Source organism: Bufo gargarizans, chromosome 1 (assembly GCF_014858855.1).
Source record: "Bufo gargarizans isolate SCDJY-AF-19 chromosome 1, ASM1485885v1, whole genome shotgun sequence".
Taxonomy (NCBI): domain Eukaryota; kingdom Metazoa; phylum Chordata; class Amphibia; order Anura; family Bufonidae; genus Bufo; species Bufo gargarizans.
The window spans coordinates 40,948,545-40,965,515 of record NC_058080.1 but is presented as its reverse complement, the minus strand read 5'-3'; the positions used below and the strand labels follow the sequence as shown (position 1 = coordinate 40,965,515).

The following is a 16,971-nucleotide window of genomic DNA, read 5'->3' as shown; positions in this document are numbered from 1 at the left end:
GCATCTTAATTGCTCTTCCCATCACTGTCTGATTGGAGTAGTAGTCTGACTTACACATTGCAACAAACTACCAGAGAGCATTGTAGCTATGTACTGCAATGTTTCATCTTCATATATAAGTAAAGCCTCCAGGAGGTGTCCTTCCCATACGGCCACCTATAGGAACAGGCCTGCTCTGCCTATAGATAAATCCAAGCCGGTCTACCATTCTTTGTTAGCAGAAGACCCGATGACATACAGGTCCTTCTAAAAAAATTAGCATATTGTGATAAAGTTCATTATTTTCTGTAATGTACTGATAAACATTAGACTTTCATATATTTTAGATTCATTACACACAACTGAAGTAGTTCAAGCCTTTTATTGTTTTTATATTGATGATTTTGGCATACAGCTCATGAAAACCCAAATTTCCTATCTCAAAAAATTTGCATATTTCATCCGACCAATAAAAGAAAAGTGTTTTTAATACAAAAAAAGTCAACCTTCAAATAATTATGTTCAGTTATGCACTCAATACTTGGTCGGGAATCCTTTTGCAGAAATGACTGCTTCAATGCGGCGTGGCATGGAGGCAATCGGCCCGTGGCACTGCTGAGGTGTTATGGAGGCCCAGGAGGCTTCAATGCGGCGTGGCATGGAGGCAATCAGCCTGTGGCACTGCTGAGGTGTTATGGAGGCCCAGGATGCTTCGATAGCGGCCTTAAGCTCATCCAGAGTGTTGGGTCTTGCGTCTCTCAACTTTCTCTTCCCAATATCCCACAGATTCTCTATGGGGTTCAGGTCAGGAGAGTTGGCAGGCCAATTGAGCCCAGTAATACCATGGTCAGTAAACCATTTACCAGTGGTATTGGCACTGTGAGCAGGTGCCAGGTCGTGCTGAAAAATGACATCTTCATCTCCATAAAGCTTTTCAGCAGATGGAAGCATGAAGTGCTCCAAAATCTCCTGATAGCTAGCTGCATTGACCCTGCCCTTGATAAAACACAGTGGACCAACACCAGCAGCTGACATGGCACCCCAGACCATCACTGACTGTGGGTACTTGACACTGGACTTCAGGCATTTTGGCATTTCCCTCTCCCCAGTCTTCCTCCAGACTCTGGCACCTTGATTTCCGAATGACATGCAAAATTTGCTTTCATCCGAAAAAAGTACTTTGGACCACTGAGCAACAGTCCAGTGCTGCTTTGCTGTGGCCCAGGTCAGGCGCTTCTGCCGCTGTTTCTGGGGAATGCGGCACCTGTAGCCCATTTCCTGCACACGCCTGTACACGGGGGCTCTGGATGTTTCTACTCCAGACTCAGTCCACTGCTTCCGCAGGTCCCCCAAGGTCTGGAATCGGTCCTTCTCCACAATCTTCCTCAGGGTCCGGTCACCTCTTCTCGTTGTGCAGCGTTTTCTGCCACACTTTTTCCTTCCCACAGACTTCCCACTGAGGTGCCTTGATACAGCACTCTGGGAACAGCCTATTCCTTCAGAAATGTCTTTCTGTGTCTTACCCTCTTGCTTGAGGGTGTCAATGATGGCCTTCTGGACAGCAGTCAGGTCGGCAGTCTTACCCATGATTGTGGTTTGGAGTAATGAACCAGGCTGGGAGTTTTTAAAAGCCTCAGGAATCTTTTGCAGGTGTTTAGAGTTAATTAGTTGATTCAGATGATTAGGTTAATAGCTCGTTTAGAGAACCTTTTCATGATATGCTAATTTTTTTAGATAGGAATTTGGGGTTTTCATGAGCTGTATGCCAAAATCATCAATATTAAAACAATAAAAGGCTTGAACTACTTCAGTTGTGTGTAATGAATCTAAAAAATATGAAAGTCTAATGTTTATCAGTACATTACAGAAAATAATGAACTTTATCACAATATGCTAATTTTTTTAGAAGGACCTGTATATCTGTTCAGGTTAACGTGCCCGGATTCTGCTGGAGGCTTCCATCCTATCGCAGTTCATCCTGCTATTACCACCCAGTATGTCTTCTATTCCTTGCCAAAAGCCTCTTTGGTGACATGCCAGCCTGTCTTGTTTGTCTCTCCTCCGTCTCGATGTCCTTACGTGACACTTTCTCTCCTCTAGTTCTGTTGCATGTACTCTGTGTTGAGGTATTTTGAGGTCACACCAAATTTACACAGTTATACAAGTTGCACACTGACTACTTTACATTGTATCAAAGTCAAGATAGAATACAATATTTACAAAAATGTGCGGGGTGGACTCACTTTTGTGAGATGTGCCTGCCCCCGGATGCCTGGTGTCAACTTGCTGCAGCAGGCACTTCGGAGCCAACCCCCAGCACTGTTCTGTCTGCAAGACCAGATCACCCCTGGCAGCAGAATTAGAAGCCCCTGTAGAATAAATGTAGTGTTACAACAAGGAACACCTTCAAATGTTCCCGTGGAGGTCGTCCTAGAGTGCCTGGGAGACCCCGCTCTTTGGTGCCCTAGTATATTGAATCATTAATGGAAGCTATGTTAACATTCCTGATCACTGTGGCTCCTACAGTCCCTGATAAGACGACCTCTATAATCCCCAGTCGTCAGTATATAACGGCGTAGCATCAGTATTGTCCTGTCTGCTGCATTACTGTCATTATCTCTATACTATTGTATTGCAATGTGCTGACGTCTACTCTGCAGATCACGCTGAAGCTGCCGCTCATGAAGGTCCACTTCGATATCTCCTCTCTCATCTCGTCCCTGGCACAAAATGTCGTGATCCACGAGACCAGAGGAATAAGCCGCTGTCTCCTCAACGATACCACTAACCATAGAGGAGAGAAGGAGCTGATCCTGAACACAGAGGGCATCAATCTCCAGGAGATGTTCAAGTATTCAGATGTAAGTCGGCATGATCGAGAAGTCCTCCATTATTACATTAGGTATTTGTCAGATCAAGAGGCAATAAAGCGGAGCTGTAACAACACCGACGCTTTGCTTACATGTCTGTTTTAGTAACTGCTCAGATTCCCCATGAAATAACGACAGTTCTGAGTTGTGCCGTTCCTCTTGGAAACATAGAAATAAGTTGATCAGTGGGCATCACTGTCCTTCTTGTCTCTTGGGTGTTTCTCTACCCCCCTGTCCAACAGGGTTGACTTTGTCATAGAGACATCCTACTTTAAAGTCACCCACTGGTCAATTATTTGTACTTTTCCAGGAGCAATAATAGTGGAGTAGCCCAATGCATAGTTTTATAAAAAAAGATGGTCCAGAGTAGCTTCCATAACAGACGTGTCGGGAGTAGTGACGGGTTCTTCTTTTATGTGGGGTTCTCCATGAGTAAAACTAGCGGGCACTGAGATCGCCCACTTCATCTTGTGTATCCTACTGGGCAAAGCGGTGGAGAACTATTTTAATTGAGGGGGGGGGGGGGGAAGAGAATGTGAGGGTACAGCGGGCAAACTAAATGACAACCTGAATGACATTCCCGACTCTATTGGCATGGGGCAGTCTATTTGTGCCATGTTCTATCTGTCCACCTGCTCTGCATATCCATGGGTATAAAATTCAGAGGTCACTACAGAAACCATGAAAAGTAAAACCTGGGAGCCTTCTACTGAGCCGAACAATCGACTTCCTAATGTCTTACTGAGCTATTGCTCGGCCGCTGAGATTTGCCCGCGTCCCTCAGTTATTCTTTGATGCGCAGCGGGCACGTCGCCAGCACCGCCTGCAGAGTTTCATAAGAGACTATACAATAATACTTCCTGCAGAATGAGATACGCCGATACGTTTCCCAGTGGAATAAATCATGACCGTAAATGCAATGTGTAAGTGATATATGGGATATGCTATCAAGGTATAATACTTTCTATAGTGTCTCTGCAGTGCAAAGATTCAGGATAACATGTCGTTATCCACTTAGGGAGGAGGCAGATGCAAAAATTTGAAGTCATGCTCCACCCCCTAGGCATAATACAATATCTCGATTTGGCTTGGAGTGTTCCTTTAAGTCCCTCCCTGCTCTGGACTTAGGATTCCAGTAGGCGGCCCCACTCATTGATGGACCGCTATATCTGTGCACACTCCGGCAGGGGTGTTTATTATTGAATAGGACCGCCATCTGGACCCATACATTTATGCACATTGTGTCAGATCAACTTTTGAGGGGTCGTCCACTGGATCTGTAGGGTTCTCGTGTTTCACTGCAGTGCCACTCCGCTTCTTTCTCTTCATATACATCGTCCACTGGATCTGAATGTTTACCCGACTAGAAATTATCCATATCCTAATATTTTCCTTAGCTTTTTGCCATATATCTTTTCTGTCACCAGTGATCCCTCATGCTTATACATTTCGTTGGTGTCTCGTTCCCTCATAGATCCTGAACCTGAGACGCCTGTATACCAATGATATCCATGCGATGGCCAACACGTACGGCATAGAGGCTGCGCTGAGGGTGGTGCAGAAAGAAATTAAAGATGTGTTTGCTGTATACGGTAAGGAGCTCCAATAATTATCTACAGCTGCTATACAGACCTAAGCATCGCCATAGTAACAGACTACAAGCATGCCCTGTGTAGTCTGGTCCTGCAGTCATAATCCATTCCATCTGTCTTGACGTCTTGTTATGGGTGTGTTCGCTCTTGTGTTAGGGTATTCCTTTATAGGTTCCATTTATAACGGAATGTAATGGGAATGCAAAACGGAGGCCTTCCGTTTTGATCCGTCATATTAGAAGTCTATGGGGCAGCATAACGAATTTGTCTTGTTTCCGTTATGCAAAATGGAAAAAAAAAGTCCTGTCAACAGATCCATAGACTTCTATTATGACGGATCGTTGCCTCATTAAAGGCTTCCATTTTGCATTCCGTCTTATGAATTCCATTATATTCCGGAAACCTATAAGGGAATCGCCTAACACAAGTGCGAACCCGCCCTAACATGCATTCGCTAGGTCAGTGGACAGATTGAAAGGAGTATAATGGCAGACTACACAGCTGTAGTCTGTTACCATGGAGATATTTAGGTTTGCACAGAAGCTGGATACACAATAAGAAATAGCCTTTAAAGGCTATGGGCACCTTAGGGCATTTTTTTATGATTTTACTCACTGAAATAATTTTTTCAATTGGTCTTGATTTAAAATATTGAGCTGTTTTTGAGATACAGGGGTTAAAAAAAATCTGTCTGTTTACCATATTCTTATCAGTTTGATAAGAGTTTAGCTCTAGTGAAGGTTTATGATCCGGGGCTTCACATGAGCTGTCAGCTGATGGGACTGGGAAGTGATACTCTGCAAACATACCAATTATTATTTTTTTTTTTAACCCCTGTATCTCAGACAGCTGAATATTTTTAATGAAGACCAATGGAAATCATTATTTTAAGCCCAAAATGAGTAACATGCAATCATAAAAAAAAAAATTAAAATTGCCTCAAAGGTGTCCATAGCCTTTAAGGACAAAATTCTGCTAAGAATTGTGTGTAACATGGAGGATTAATTACTTATCGCCTCGGTTTCTACAGGTATTGCGGTAGACCCCCGACACCTGTCCCTGGTAGCAGACTACATGTGCTTTGAGGGAACTTATCGGCCTCTCAACCGCTACGGGATTCAGTCCAGCTCTTCCCCTTTCCAACAAATGACCTTTGAGACCAGCTACAAGTTCTTGAAGGATGCTACAATGAGTGGTGAGTACTCCAGAAGAGGAAAGGGGCACAGTTACTGCTCCACATTGTAGATGTAGAGGTGGCCCTCATGCTGGGTATTTGGGGGAAATACTGCAGCACTCGACGTCTTCAATGCAATTCCTAATTTATTCACCAAGAATGCGACATTTCGACTATGAGTCTTTTTTTCAAGCAGAGCGAAGAGACTCCTTATAGTCGAAACGTCGCACTCTTGGTGAATAAATTAGGAATTGCATTGAAGACATCGAGTGCTGCAGTATTTCTCCCAAATCCTTGATGATCAGGGGCCTGCTGGGCTAAGGCCTAACCTTGCTGGCACCGCCCGCATTGAACTGTCCAATTTGCTGCTTTATTTTGGATATTACCATCTTGCTGGGTACCCTTAGGCCCTGTTCGAGGCATAAATCAATGTATCCATTCTGCCTGTAGTGTTCCTTTAAAGAATTTATGTTGGGGAATGGCATCTAATCTACAGTCGTCAGTTCCCTTCGTTTGCTCAGATGAGTTGTGCCAGAGAAAGCTCCATGTCTGTGCCAAGCGACTTTTCTGAGCTGCCGCAGTTTGCTCATCCTGAGTTGCTTCCTTCTCATCCAATGATTGTTCCCGGCAGGAATTTGCTCATGTCCTCATAAAATAAATTACTTGTAATGAAGTTTCCCAATAACATTTCTATGCCCTTGACGACTTGTCAGCTCTTGGAGTAAGCGTGTGCCAACTTGCCCTGGTGGTAGAAGGGTGACTGTCATACAATTGTACTATTAGTATAGATCATATGTCATTTCATGGATGGGAACCACAAGTCACCCATTCTGGCCTTTTAGTAGAGAGGCCAGTAATCTGCAGTCCTGTCGTGCTCTAAGGGTCCGTTCACACATCCGTGTGTGTTTTACGGATCCTCAAAACACGGACAGCGGCAATGTGCGTTCCACATTTTGCGGACCGCCGGCACTAATAGAACATGCCTATTCTTGTCTGCAACTGCGGCAATTCCGTATCCGGGCAGCACATCGTGCTACCCCATAGAGATGAATAGGTCCGCAATTCAGTTTTGCAAAATGCGGAACGAAATTGCGGATGTATGAATAGACCCTAACAGCTGTTATCAATTTGTAAATAAAGCCTCACAGAACACACACACATTCTCCCCCCCCCCCGTCCATAGACGGCCTAATAAAAATTGCCTTCTTGTATTACAAATTGATTTTATTTTCTTTTTTATTCTCTAGCCACCGCCAAAGCTGCATTCAAAATTCTACTAGTACCAGAAAGCTGTGCAGTCGGAATAAGCCAGTAGAATTTTGACTGCAGCTCAGGGTGTGAATGGAGCAGAAGTGAAATCGGTACAAGGTAGATCAGATGCCGTATTTGCGATGGTACAATGTTTAAAGGGATTGCCTGGGCTAGAGATATTGATGGTCTATCCTCTGATTAAGTCAGATTGGTGGCGGTCCGACACCCGGCACCCCACCGATCAGTTGTTTATGGTACTGGAAACTATACAGTGTATGGATGGAAGCAGAAGGCTCCGTACACTGTGTAGTTTCTGAGATCCTGCAGCTCCGCTCTCGTTCACTTGAATGGACCAGCACAGGAACTACACGGAGTACGGGGCTGTAGTCTTCCAGATCTTTAAAGGGTAAGTGCACCTTTGGGGCTATTTATTTATTATTATCGCATTTTACTCATTTTGGGCTAAAAATATTTTATTCAGTTGGTATTTATTAAAAATTTTCAGATTTTTTTCTTTACATAGATATAAGGGTTAAACAATCAGTCTGTTTGCAGAGTAAAACTACTTTGTCCCGTCAGCTGACTGCTCATGTGAAGCCTTATCTTTGATCTCAGAAACACTCATTTAAGCCATATTCTTATCTTCTCTATGTTTGAAAAGCGTTTAGCGCTAATGAGTGTTAATGAGGTCAGGAGATCAGAGATAAAGGCTTCACATGAGCCGTCAGCTAATGGAACTCAGGAGGCTCAGTCTGCAAATAGACAGATTTTTCTTTCTTTTTTAATATTACACTTGTATCTCAAAAAATGGCTGAATATATTTTATTAAAGACAAATTGGAAAAAATGCTTTTAGTCCAAAATGAATAAAGTGCAATGCACTTCCAAAAATTAAGCAGGTAGGGGTAGTCGGGGGGGGGGGGGGGGCGGAGCTGACTGAGCATGGTGGAGGACGTGTGCGCCTGAGCTCCTCACTATAAGTCCGGTCTTACAGCCTATTTCAGAGCTACCCATCTCAATTATGGGGGGTAAATCGGCAGAGAGAAAAGAGGAGATGTGGAGAGTACCCCGAAAGTGAAGAATACACAGAGTGATATGAGCAAATTCGTTAATGGCGCGATCTGCACTGACAGAGGCGGCGCGGGAAGACGACTCTGAAGGGGACAGCTCCGATGCATGCTCCGAGCCACAAGGTGAGCATGACTCCTTGCCGATAACCAGGGCCTTCCTGCAACAATCCCTGGCCCAATCGCTAGACAAGGCCTTGTCCCCGGTATTAAAGGAATTATCAGACATTTAGACAGAGGTCCTTCATATGGGACACAAAGTGGAGGCCTTAGAAGACTCACATACCCTCATGACGCAACACAGCATGGGGATGCAGTCACAACTCGCCTCGGTCTGTAAACAGGTGAATAATGCTTTCTTGTACCTGGAAGACCAAGAAAACGGGGGACGGTGAAAGAACATCCGCCTGAGAGGGACCCCCGAGTCGGTCAACGCAGAAGACCTGACCGCCACAGTGCGCCATGTGTTTGAAATGCTTCTAGGCAAAGAACGCGCTGACGCCATTATAATTGAAAAGGCGCATAGAGCCCTGCGGCCGAAACCACCAGCCACTGATCCACCCAGAGATGTGGTGTGTGCTCTCTTGAACTACCTAGACAGTGCGGCATTACTTAAAGCAGCGAAAGATTCGGGTGACCTAATGCTAGAAGACCACAGGATTTTATCGTTCCAGGACTTAGAGGCTAGTACACTGGCTAAAAGAAGAGCCTTTCGCCCGCTGACAAATGCCTTAAGGGAGAGGAAGCTCCCTGTGAAATAGCTCTTTCCCTTTGGATTAACTACCACTTAGATGGTAGACAGCTCATGGTGCGGTCACCAGAAGATTTGCCCAAGATGTGGGATGCGCTACGGAGGGAGCCATTAAGATCCTCACCTGGCTGCCGACAGCCTTCCTGCCAGATCTGCCACAACTCCCGCAGAATCTGCAATGGCAGACAGCTACCAAGAGCCGCTCACCGAGGAAGAAGACCTCCTGAGGAGCAGGACTTTGACCCCACTAGCGAGGTTCATTGCTCTATAGAGCGTCCATTGTTCGTCTTTATTGTGAGACAATTTGTGTTTGGAGTATTAACGTCTAACAGCGGAGTAGCATAGCTACCTTGCCCACAAAGGGAATAGCCACTAGTCTCTACAACTGAGTATTTGCAATCATACAGTGTTATTAGATGTTAGTAAGGGTATTACTAAACCAGCATGATAAGCCGGGTGAATGGAGATGAGACCTTGTGACCTCTCCATCCATGTTCCCCCCCACCGGCCTTACTTATTTGGCCATCGTGTGCTTCCTAGCATTATAGAACGCCACCGGGCCATATAGCCCATTTGATTTGTTTATAGGAGTTCTTAACTGTTATTGTTCTTGTCATGTCTCCCTTGTCACTTGCGGTCTTGCTAGTCATTTATGTAAGTACATGTAGTTATGGCTGAAGTGAAGATCTACTCCCTCAATGTCAATGGCCTAAATATACCTCAAAAGCGGTCAACTTTATCACATCCTAAGGAAGGAGCACGTTGACATTGCCCTTATACAAGAGATTCACTTCAGGCATATGCGCATACCCAATGTAGTCAGCAAGCAATTTCCCTTATGGTATCAAGCATCCCACTCATCGGCCTCGAGATTGGTCTCTATTGGTGTTGGGAAAAATGTCAGCAAAACTCGCAGACCCGGAGGGTAGATTCTTCCTGGTTAAAGGGAAGATTCTTAATTTAACCGTCACTATGGCAAATTGATATGCCCCTAATTGTCACCAGATTAGATGGCTTCTACGTACGCTTGAGACTTTGAAATCCTTTGCAGAAGGTTTACTAGTCATAGGAGGAGATTTGAACATGATTTTTGATTCCTTGAAAGATACTACAACCAGTGCCAGAAACATGTCGGCCATACAGCTCCGTAGACCTCACCTCACTCTATCAGATCTGGGAGTGTCTGATGTCTGGAGACTATTCCACCCAGAAGGATAAAGATTATACTTTCCACTCTAGGGTACATGATTCGTACCAGAGATTGGATTATATTTTCTTGTCTAACCAATCGCTCCCGTTAGTCACAGATGCTAGAATCGACAATATGGTAATTTCCGATCATGCACCCATTCAGTGTAAAGGTAAAGTTTGCGGACTTGCCGCGTAGATCCTGGACTTGGCGATTAAACACCACCCTAATAGATGATGCCAAACACGCGCAGTTAATCTCACAAAAATTAAGGGATTATTTCAAAAATAACGATTCGGGACAGGTATCAAGCTCCATTTTGTGGGAAGCGCACAAGGAGGTGATTAGAGGTGAACTTATTAGTCTGGGCACCAGGGTAAAGAGACAGAGATTAAAAGAGCTGAACTCCTTACTGCTACAAATATCCACACTCGAGAGCTTACATAAGAGGTCGCAATCTGAAGAGGTTTAGAAGTCTCTTATCTCCCTACGCAGACAGGTGAAAGACCTTATCGTTAAAACAGCAAAAATATTGCAGGCATTGCGTTTTAAACACTCCCTTCATGGTAATAAAAGCTCCAAGCTAATGACTAACCTGGTAAAGTTTCAGAGAGAGAAATCTTTCATCCAGGCGATAAAATCCCCAGAAGGTAGTAGACTCACCAACACACCGGCCATTTCAAAGAAGTTTTGTAAATTTTATGAATCCCTTTATAACCTGAAAGACACAGCCCCACACTCTGATATGGCTCTGCATATTAAAGACAAATTCCCACCCTCTCGGAAGAGAATAGTCTAGTCTACTTCGACCCTTTACAGCAGAGGAGGTGACACAAGTTCTGAACACCATCCCATCTGGGAAAAGTCCAGGACCGGACGGATTTCCCATAGCTTATTATAAAGAGTTTAGAGACATACTTATACTTATCCCTTACTTTGTACAAATGTGCAACTCCTTGCTCCAAGGTGAAACTCTGCCCCCTCAGGCTCAGACAGCACGTATTACGGTGATACACAAAGAGGGGAAAGACCAAGAGGCCGGTGGGAGTTATAGACCCATCTCCCTGCTTAACACTGATTTTAAAATGGTGGGCCAAATTGTTGAGCACTAGAATCTCAAAACTGCTGCCTGGGCTTGTAGGGGAAGAGCAAGTAGGGTTTGTTCCGGGTCGTGAAGGAAGACATAATGTCAGCAGAGTGGTCCATGCCGTGTGCCATGCTAGGAGAAGCCGGATCCCACCTCTTCTACTAGGGACAGATGCTGAAAAGGCGTTCGACAGAGTCAACTGGCTATTTATGCGTAGCGCCTTAGAAGCATTTGGCTTCCCAGAACAGTTTGTTAAAGCCATATTTTCATTGTACTCCTCCCCATCGGCATGTATTTTGGTAAACGAGACTCCGTCGGACGCCTTTTTGATCCGAAATGGCACGCGGCAGGGATGCCCCTTGTCCCCCACGCTCTTTATACTTACTTTAGAGACTTTGCTCCTAAAATTCTGACAATCCCCTACTATTCGAGGATTAAGAATTGGTGCATACACCCATAAGATGCCGACGATCTGCTCCTTATGCTTACTGACCCAGTTGAAACTATGAAACTATGGCCGAGGTTCTAAACATTTTCCAGCAGTTTAGTAGATTGTCAAACTTTAAGATTAATCTAGACAAATCCGAAGCGTTGGGAATTTCACTCTCCTCCACACAGCAAAATAAGCTTAAGAATTTGACTCCCTTTAAGTGGCCTTCAACATCTATTAAATATCTGGGAATTAACATTCCTAATGATTCTAAGCTACTATTCAGACTGAAATCCCCTGCTCTGCTGAACAGGATTGAAAGCTTTCTAGCCAAAAGTTCTATACGGTTCCTGTCTTGGTTAGGGAGGAAAAGTGTCATTTACGGCTTATATTTGACCACAGCTGTTGTTTACTCTGAGGTCCCTACCATTGTATCTACCGGCCAACTACATATCTAAAGTGAAATCGATAGTAGGGAGGTATATTTGGGCAAATAAAAAAGCTAGGCTTCCCTTGGCCTTGCTCACCAGGAGAAAGAAACAAGGGGGCATATATCTTTCCCGGACCTAGAACAATATATGCAAGCCATACATCTGGAGAGATGGGTTGCCTTGACGAGGTCTGCTCCCCCACCTATGCATGTGGAGATGGAGCTAGCTCTGTTGGACAACTCAGCTGACTACATGCTATGGTTCCCTTTAAAAAAAAAACGGATAAAGATTCCCTGATCAGTGATCTCACAAGAGGCACTATCATCACTTAATAAAACATTGACTCTCAATATGGGCCTGGGGAAACTGTCCCCACCAGCACCTCTTAGAGTTTTACCACATATACTTAATACAACACGTATTGAGCTAGCTGCTATCCCTGCCGGGAGTTGTGATAGGAGACCTGGCAAAAACACCTATCCGAGATGATTATTATGCTACTTTTACCGGAGAGCACGTTAAAAAATGTGATTTCTTGCAAGAAAAGGATTTTGAGGCCACATGTAGTAAGTTTAAAAAAAAATCTAAGTTTATTCCCCTTCCGGAACCCACTTGGTTGGAAACATACTCTTTGCTTCCAAAAGCCCCTCCAAAGTGCATATCGCTTATCTACACACAACTGCTGAAAGCTAGATATAACAACCCTCATATATAGGAGCCCGGGGGAGAGAGCTGAACTGCTCCCTAGATGACAGAGCTAGAAATTACATACTGACCCACTCCCATGGATTCTCCAAATGCATTAGGATTCAGGAAAATTCCCTGAAAGTTCTAACCAGGTGGTATAGAACCCCTGAACTACTGCATACAATAGGCCTGACATCCGATGATCTTTGTTGGAGGTGTGGCAGGGATAAAGGTTCTTTATCACATATCTGGTGGTTCTGCCCGAGGCTGAAGTAGTTCTGGGAAGATGTTGAGAGGATAAATAACCGGATTTGCTCTACGAATCTGAAACTCTCACCAGAGCTGGTACTACTTTAGGCCGGGCAGAACGAACCTATCCACGCATATGATCACAGCAGCTAAACTTTTAATACCTATAAAATGGAGGGACGAGGAACCACCATCCTTGAAAATGTGGTATGAGAAAATGGATGATATATGTCGTATGGAAGAGTTAGTGGGTTGGACATATAATGCTAGGGGAAGGTATTTACAGGTGTGGGAGCCGTGGTTGGCGCATGTCAAAAATGCAGATCCGACCGAGAGTAGGAGTTAAATTTGCAGACCGGGGGGGACGACTCTACAGTCTGGTTCTAGCCCATGTGACCAGTTCCGCTTGTTCCTCAAGAGTGATCGTTTACCTATTCAGCCATAGCTTATCCCATGTTAGTTGAGTAAGTGACATATAAAAGAGAGACAAAAGGCATTTTTGTTTTTAGTTTGTTTATTTTCACACTTAATCGATGACTGACTAGTGCCCTGGAAGCCAAATTTATGTATAACATTGTCAATGTGTGAACATCAGTTTCATGTCTTAATCTGACGGACCCCGTGTAAAGGTCTGAGTTTGCAATATCTTGCTTTGTGAATCTTTTTATTCCAACAAAAATTTAGCAGGTAAATGTGATGCGGCTGGTGCCGTCCTCCGGCATTTCTATACATTCCTTATGGCGGCTGCACTCGACACCCGGGCGTCTCCCCTATTTTTGGATCCGGTCTCCTCGCCATAAATGGCGGTGCGTGTATACACTGTGAATGCGGCTCAGCACTGTGTTTATATGAACGCGGGGTCTGCTGTACGTGCTGCATACACAACTCTGCTCTCATCTCATTTATCACTAGTGAGCTGGAGATGGATGAGGTCTAAAGTTGTAGATATCTGGTGAAGGTACCTACAGCGTTGTTAAAAAGTAAAGGGGCAGCGGCGCTGAATGGGAGCAGAGCCGCACTACACCGTGCATGGAGCCTTCTGCTTCCGGCCCCATCCACTGTTTAGTCCAACGGCTGATCAGTGGGTGTGCTGGGTGTTGGACCCCGACCGATCCGGAGATAACGCTTCATGATCTTGCACAGCTCTGCTACATATGTGTGTAACCAATGCTTCTAATACAAGGATTGTTATGTTTTTCCAGGTGCCAAGGACCATCTTCAGTCTCCGTCCGCATGTCTGGTGGTTGGGAAAGTTGTAAAAGGAGGCACTGGATTGTTTGACCTCAAGCAGCCAATGAAATAAACCTCAAGGACTTACACTTAGAGGCTCGGCGCCAGAGGGTTAATATAGCAGATAGTGCCTTACACAGCGGTGGCGGACTCCAGCAGCTGGATTCAGCGGTGAGCGGAGCTGCAATCACTACAGGAATAATGAACTCTGGCCTTTACAGCTGCTGCCTGGCGTCCTCCACATCACAGCTGTGCTTATAGAGGTGGGACTTTTACGAGGACCTCTGCCTGTAAATGTTTACAATTGTAAAATGGATGAGTATCTATAGCTTTATAGTAAAGTATATTGTGCCAATCGTGTGTAAAACTTAAAATAAAAACTTTGGAAAAAACTGAAAACGACTTTTACCTTTGCATGGCTGTATTCTGACCTCCTTAGCTTTTTATTTTTTGCAGGGTGAGCTGTACATTGCAATTAGAGATGAGCGTATCGACTTCGGATGAAACCTCCGAAGTCGATTCGCATAATACTCGGTTTGAATACTGTACGGAGCGAGCGCTCCATACAGTATTAGAATGTATTGGCTCAGATGAGCCGATGTTATAACTTCGCGAAGTCTTACGAGACTTTGCATAATAACTTCATAAATGAATTACTACTGTAAAAAAAACATTTGGGTAGGCGAAAAAACAGCAGATCAGCCATTTTGATATTTTTATTTTTCCCCCCTGTTGCTCCATTCGCTGTATGAGATAAATATTTTTTAATTTTAATAGTGCAGGTGTTTCCGGGTGCAGCAATGACTATGGGGTTTATTTATTTAATTGTTTGGTATAATTTTAGGGAAAGGGGGTTGATTTATATTTTTATATATTTTTTTACATTACATTACACTTTTTAAAGTTCTCCTAGGGAACTTGAACATGCAATCATCGGCTCACATCTCTTTTAGAGTCCAATGCATTAGCATTATCAAGCCCGCTCTATAGGAACATGGCTGCTGCATCCTTGGATCATTCAGGGGGACAGACAGAGGCTGCCTCAGGAAATGAATGGCTCACCTTCCTCACTAGGGGAATCAATTCCAGCCCCGGAATCTCTGCTCTTCTGGGTTTTTGGCTCTCAGATGCCATGGTCACATTTTACAATGTCATCTGAAGGATTAAATGTCTACGATCGGTGTTATCACCAATTGCAGACATTAGTCCCAGGTGTCTGGCAGCTATGGCTTCTGCAAGTGGGCGCCAAATTTAAATACCCAACTACTACCTTTTAAATTTAAGGTGTGTGTGGTCAGGAAGGAGTTAATAAAGCTTTATTTGACTGCATCCGTCAGCTGGTGCAGGAAATCGATTATGATTGACACATCTTGGTTGCTGCAGGACATCATGATACATGCTGTATCTGCTACAGGGCATAATAATTCACACCTCAGCTACTGTAGAACATCATGGAGGGGTCCTGAACACTGGGGCCCGATAAGAGGGATGCAAGACCAGTACTGTAATTGTATGGAGCTGTGGCCCAGAAGACGGGGGTCTGAACACTGGGGCCGATAACAGGGATGCCAGACCAGTACTGTAATTGTATGGAGCTGTGGCCCAGAAGACGGGGGTCTGAACACTGGGGCCCGATAACAGGGATGCCAGACCAGTACTGTAATTGTATGGAGCTGTGGCCCAGAAGACGGGGGTCTGAACACTGGGGCCCGATAACAGGGATGCCAGACCAGTACTGTAATTGTATGGAGCTGTGGCCCAGAAGGCGGGGGTCTGAACACTGGGGCCCGATAACAGGGATGCCAGACCAGTACTGTAATTGTATGGAGCTGGGGCCCAGAAGGCGGGGGTCTGAACACTGGGGCCCGATAACAGGGATGCCAGACCAGTACTGTAATTGTATGGAGCTGTGGCCCAGAAGGCGCTCTGCCTTTGACACCACCCATGCAGTTGTATGGTCGACACTCCGTGCAGCTTCTCTCCACTGTGTAGGCGCTGAGGGATGGCAGAATGGGGCCATTCATCCTACTGATTAAGGTGCCCAGGTGACTGAGGTCTAACTGTACCACTACATCCAACCCTTACCTGTACCATACCGCACAGTACATGGGAGTGGGGTTTACTAGAAGATTTTTTCCACCGTAGATATCATGGCACGCTGCAGATTTTCAAATCCATAACATGCCTATTGCGTTGCGGATTTTGCAGTTGTTCTTCACCATGAATTTCACCCTTTACAATGCAAATCAAAATAAAATTCTGCAGGCTTCAGAGCTGAAATCTCTGCAAAACCTGTAGGAGCTGCGTCTGCAGTTGTGCGCTGTAGTGATTAGCATTCTGGGAAATGCCTTAGGCTACATGCACACGAACGTGGTTTGTTTTAGTGTCCGTTCCGTTTTGTTTTTTTTTGCAGATAGGATGCAGACCCTTTCATTTCAATGGGTTCGCAAAAAAAGGCGGACAGCACACCGTGTGCTGTCTGCATCAGTATATCCGTTCCGTTGCCCCGCCCCAAAAATATTGTTTGTCCTAATTTTTTTTTCTAGTTTGCGGACAAGGATAGGCATTATTACAATGGATCCACAAACGTCATCCGTTTTTTTTTTTTTTCGGACCGCAGAACATATACGGTCGTGTGCATGTAGCCTTATTTGCAGCAGGATTTTAGGAAATCGAACTGCCCTGTATTAAAGGGGTTATCTGGTAATTATTATTGATCACTTATCCTTAGGATAGGGCATCGGTATCCGATCGGCAGGGGTCTGACACCCGGGACACCCTCCGATTAGCTTTTTAGAAGAGGCTGTCGCTCCGTGAGCCCAGCAGCCTCTTCCTAGGCCATGTGACGTCGCCGTACATCAGTCACTTGGTCTAGTTGCAGCTCAGCCCCATAGAAGTGAATGGGGCTGAGCTGCAATACCAAACACAGCCACTATACTATGTACGGCGCTGTGCTTGGAGGGCTGGCTGCGCTCACCAGAGATG

At 44.8% G+C, this 16,971-nt stretch overlaps 1 protein-coding gene across 1 annotated transcript in view; it reads left to right on the top strand.

The window, feature by feature from the left end:
- The window catches only part of POLR1A (RNA polymerase I subunit A), a 92,280-nt gene extending 77,895 nt beyond the window's left edge, over positions 1–14,385 (top strand). Inside the window, exons 31-34 of the mRNA XM_044295081.1 lie at positions 2,640–2,840; positions 4,324–4,441; positions 5,472–5,636; positions 13,959–14,385. Of these exons, the coding sequence (XP_044151016.1) occupies positions 2,640–2,840; positions 4,324–4,441; positions 5,472–5,636; positions 13,959–14,059 (585 nt within the window). The 3' untranslated portion in view covers positions 14,060–14,385. The remainder of the gene's footprint in view (positions 1–2,639; positions 2,841–4,323; positions 4,442–5,471; positions 5,637–13,958) is intronic.
- Positions 14,386–16,971: the final 2,586 nt, after the last annotated feature.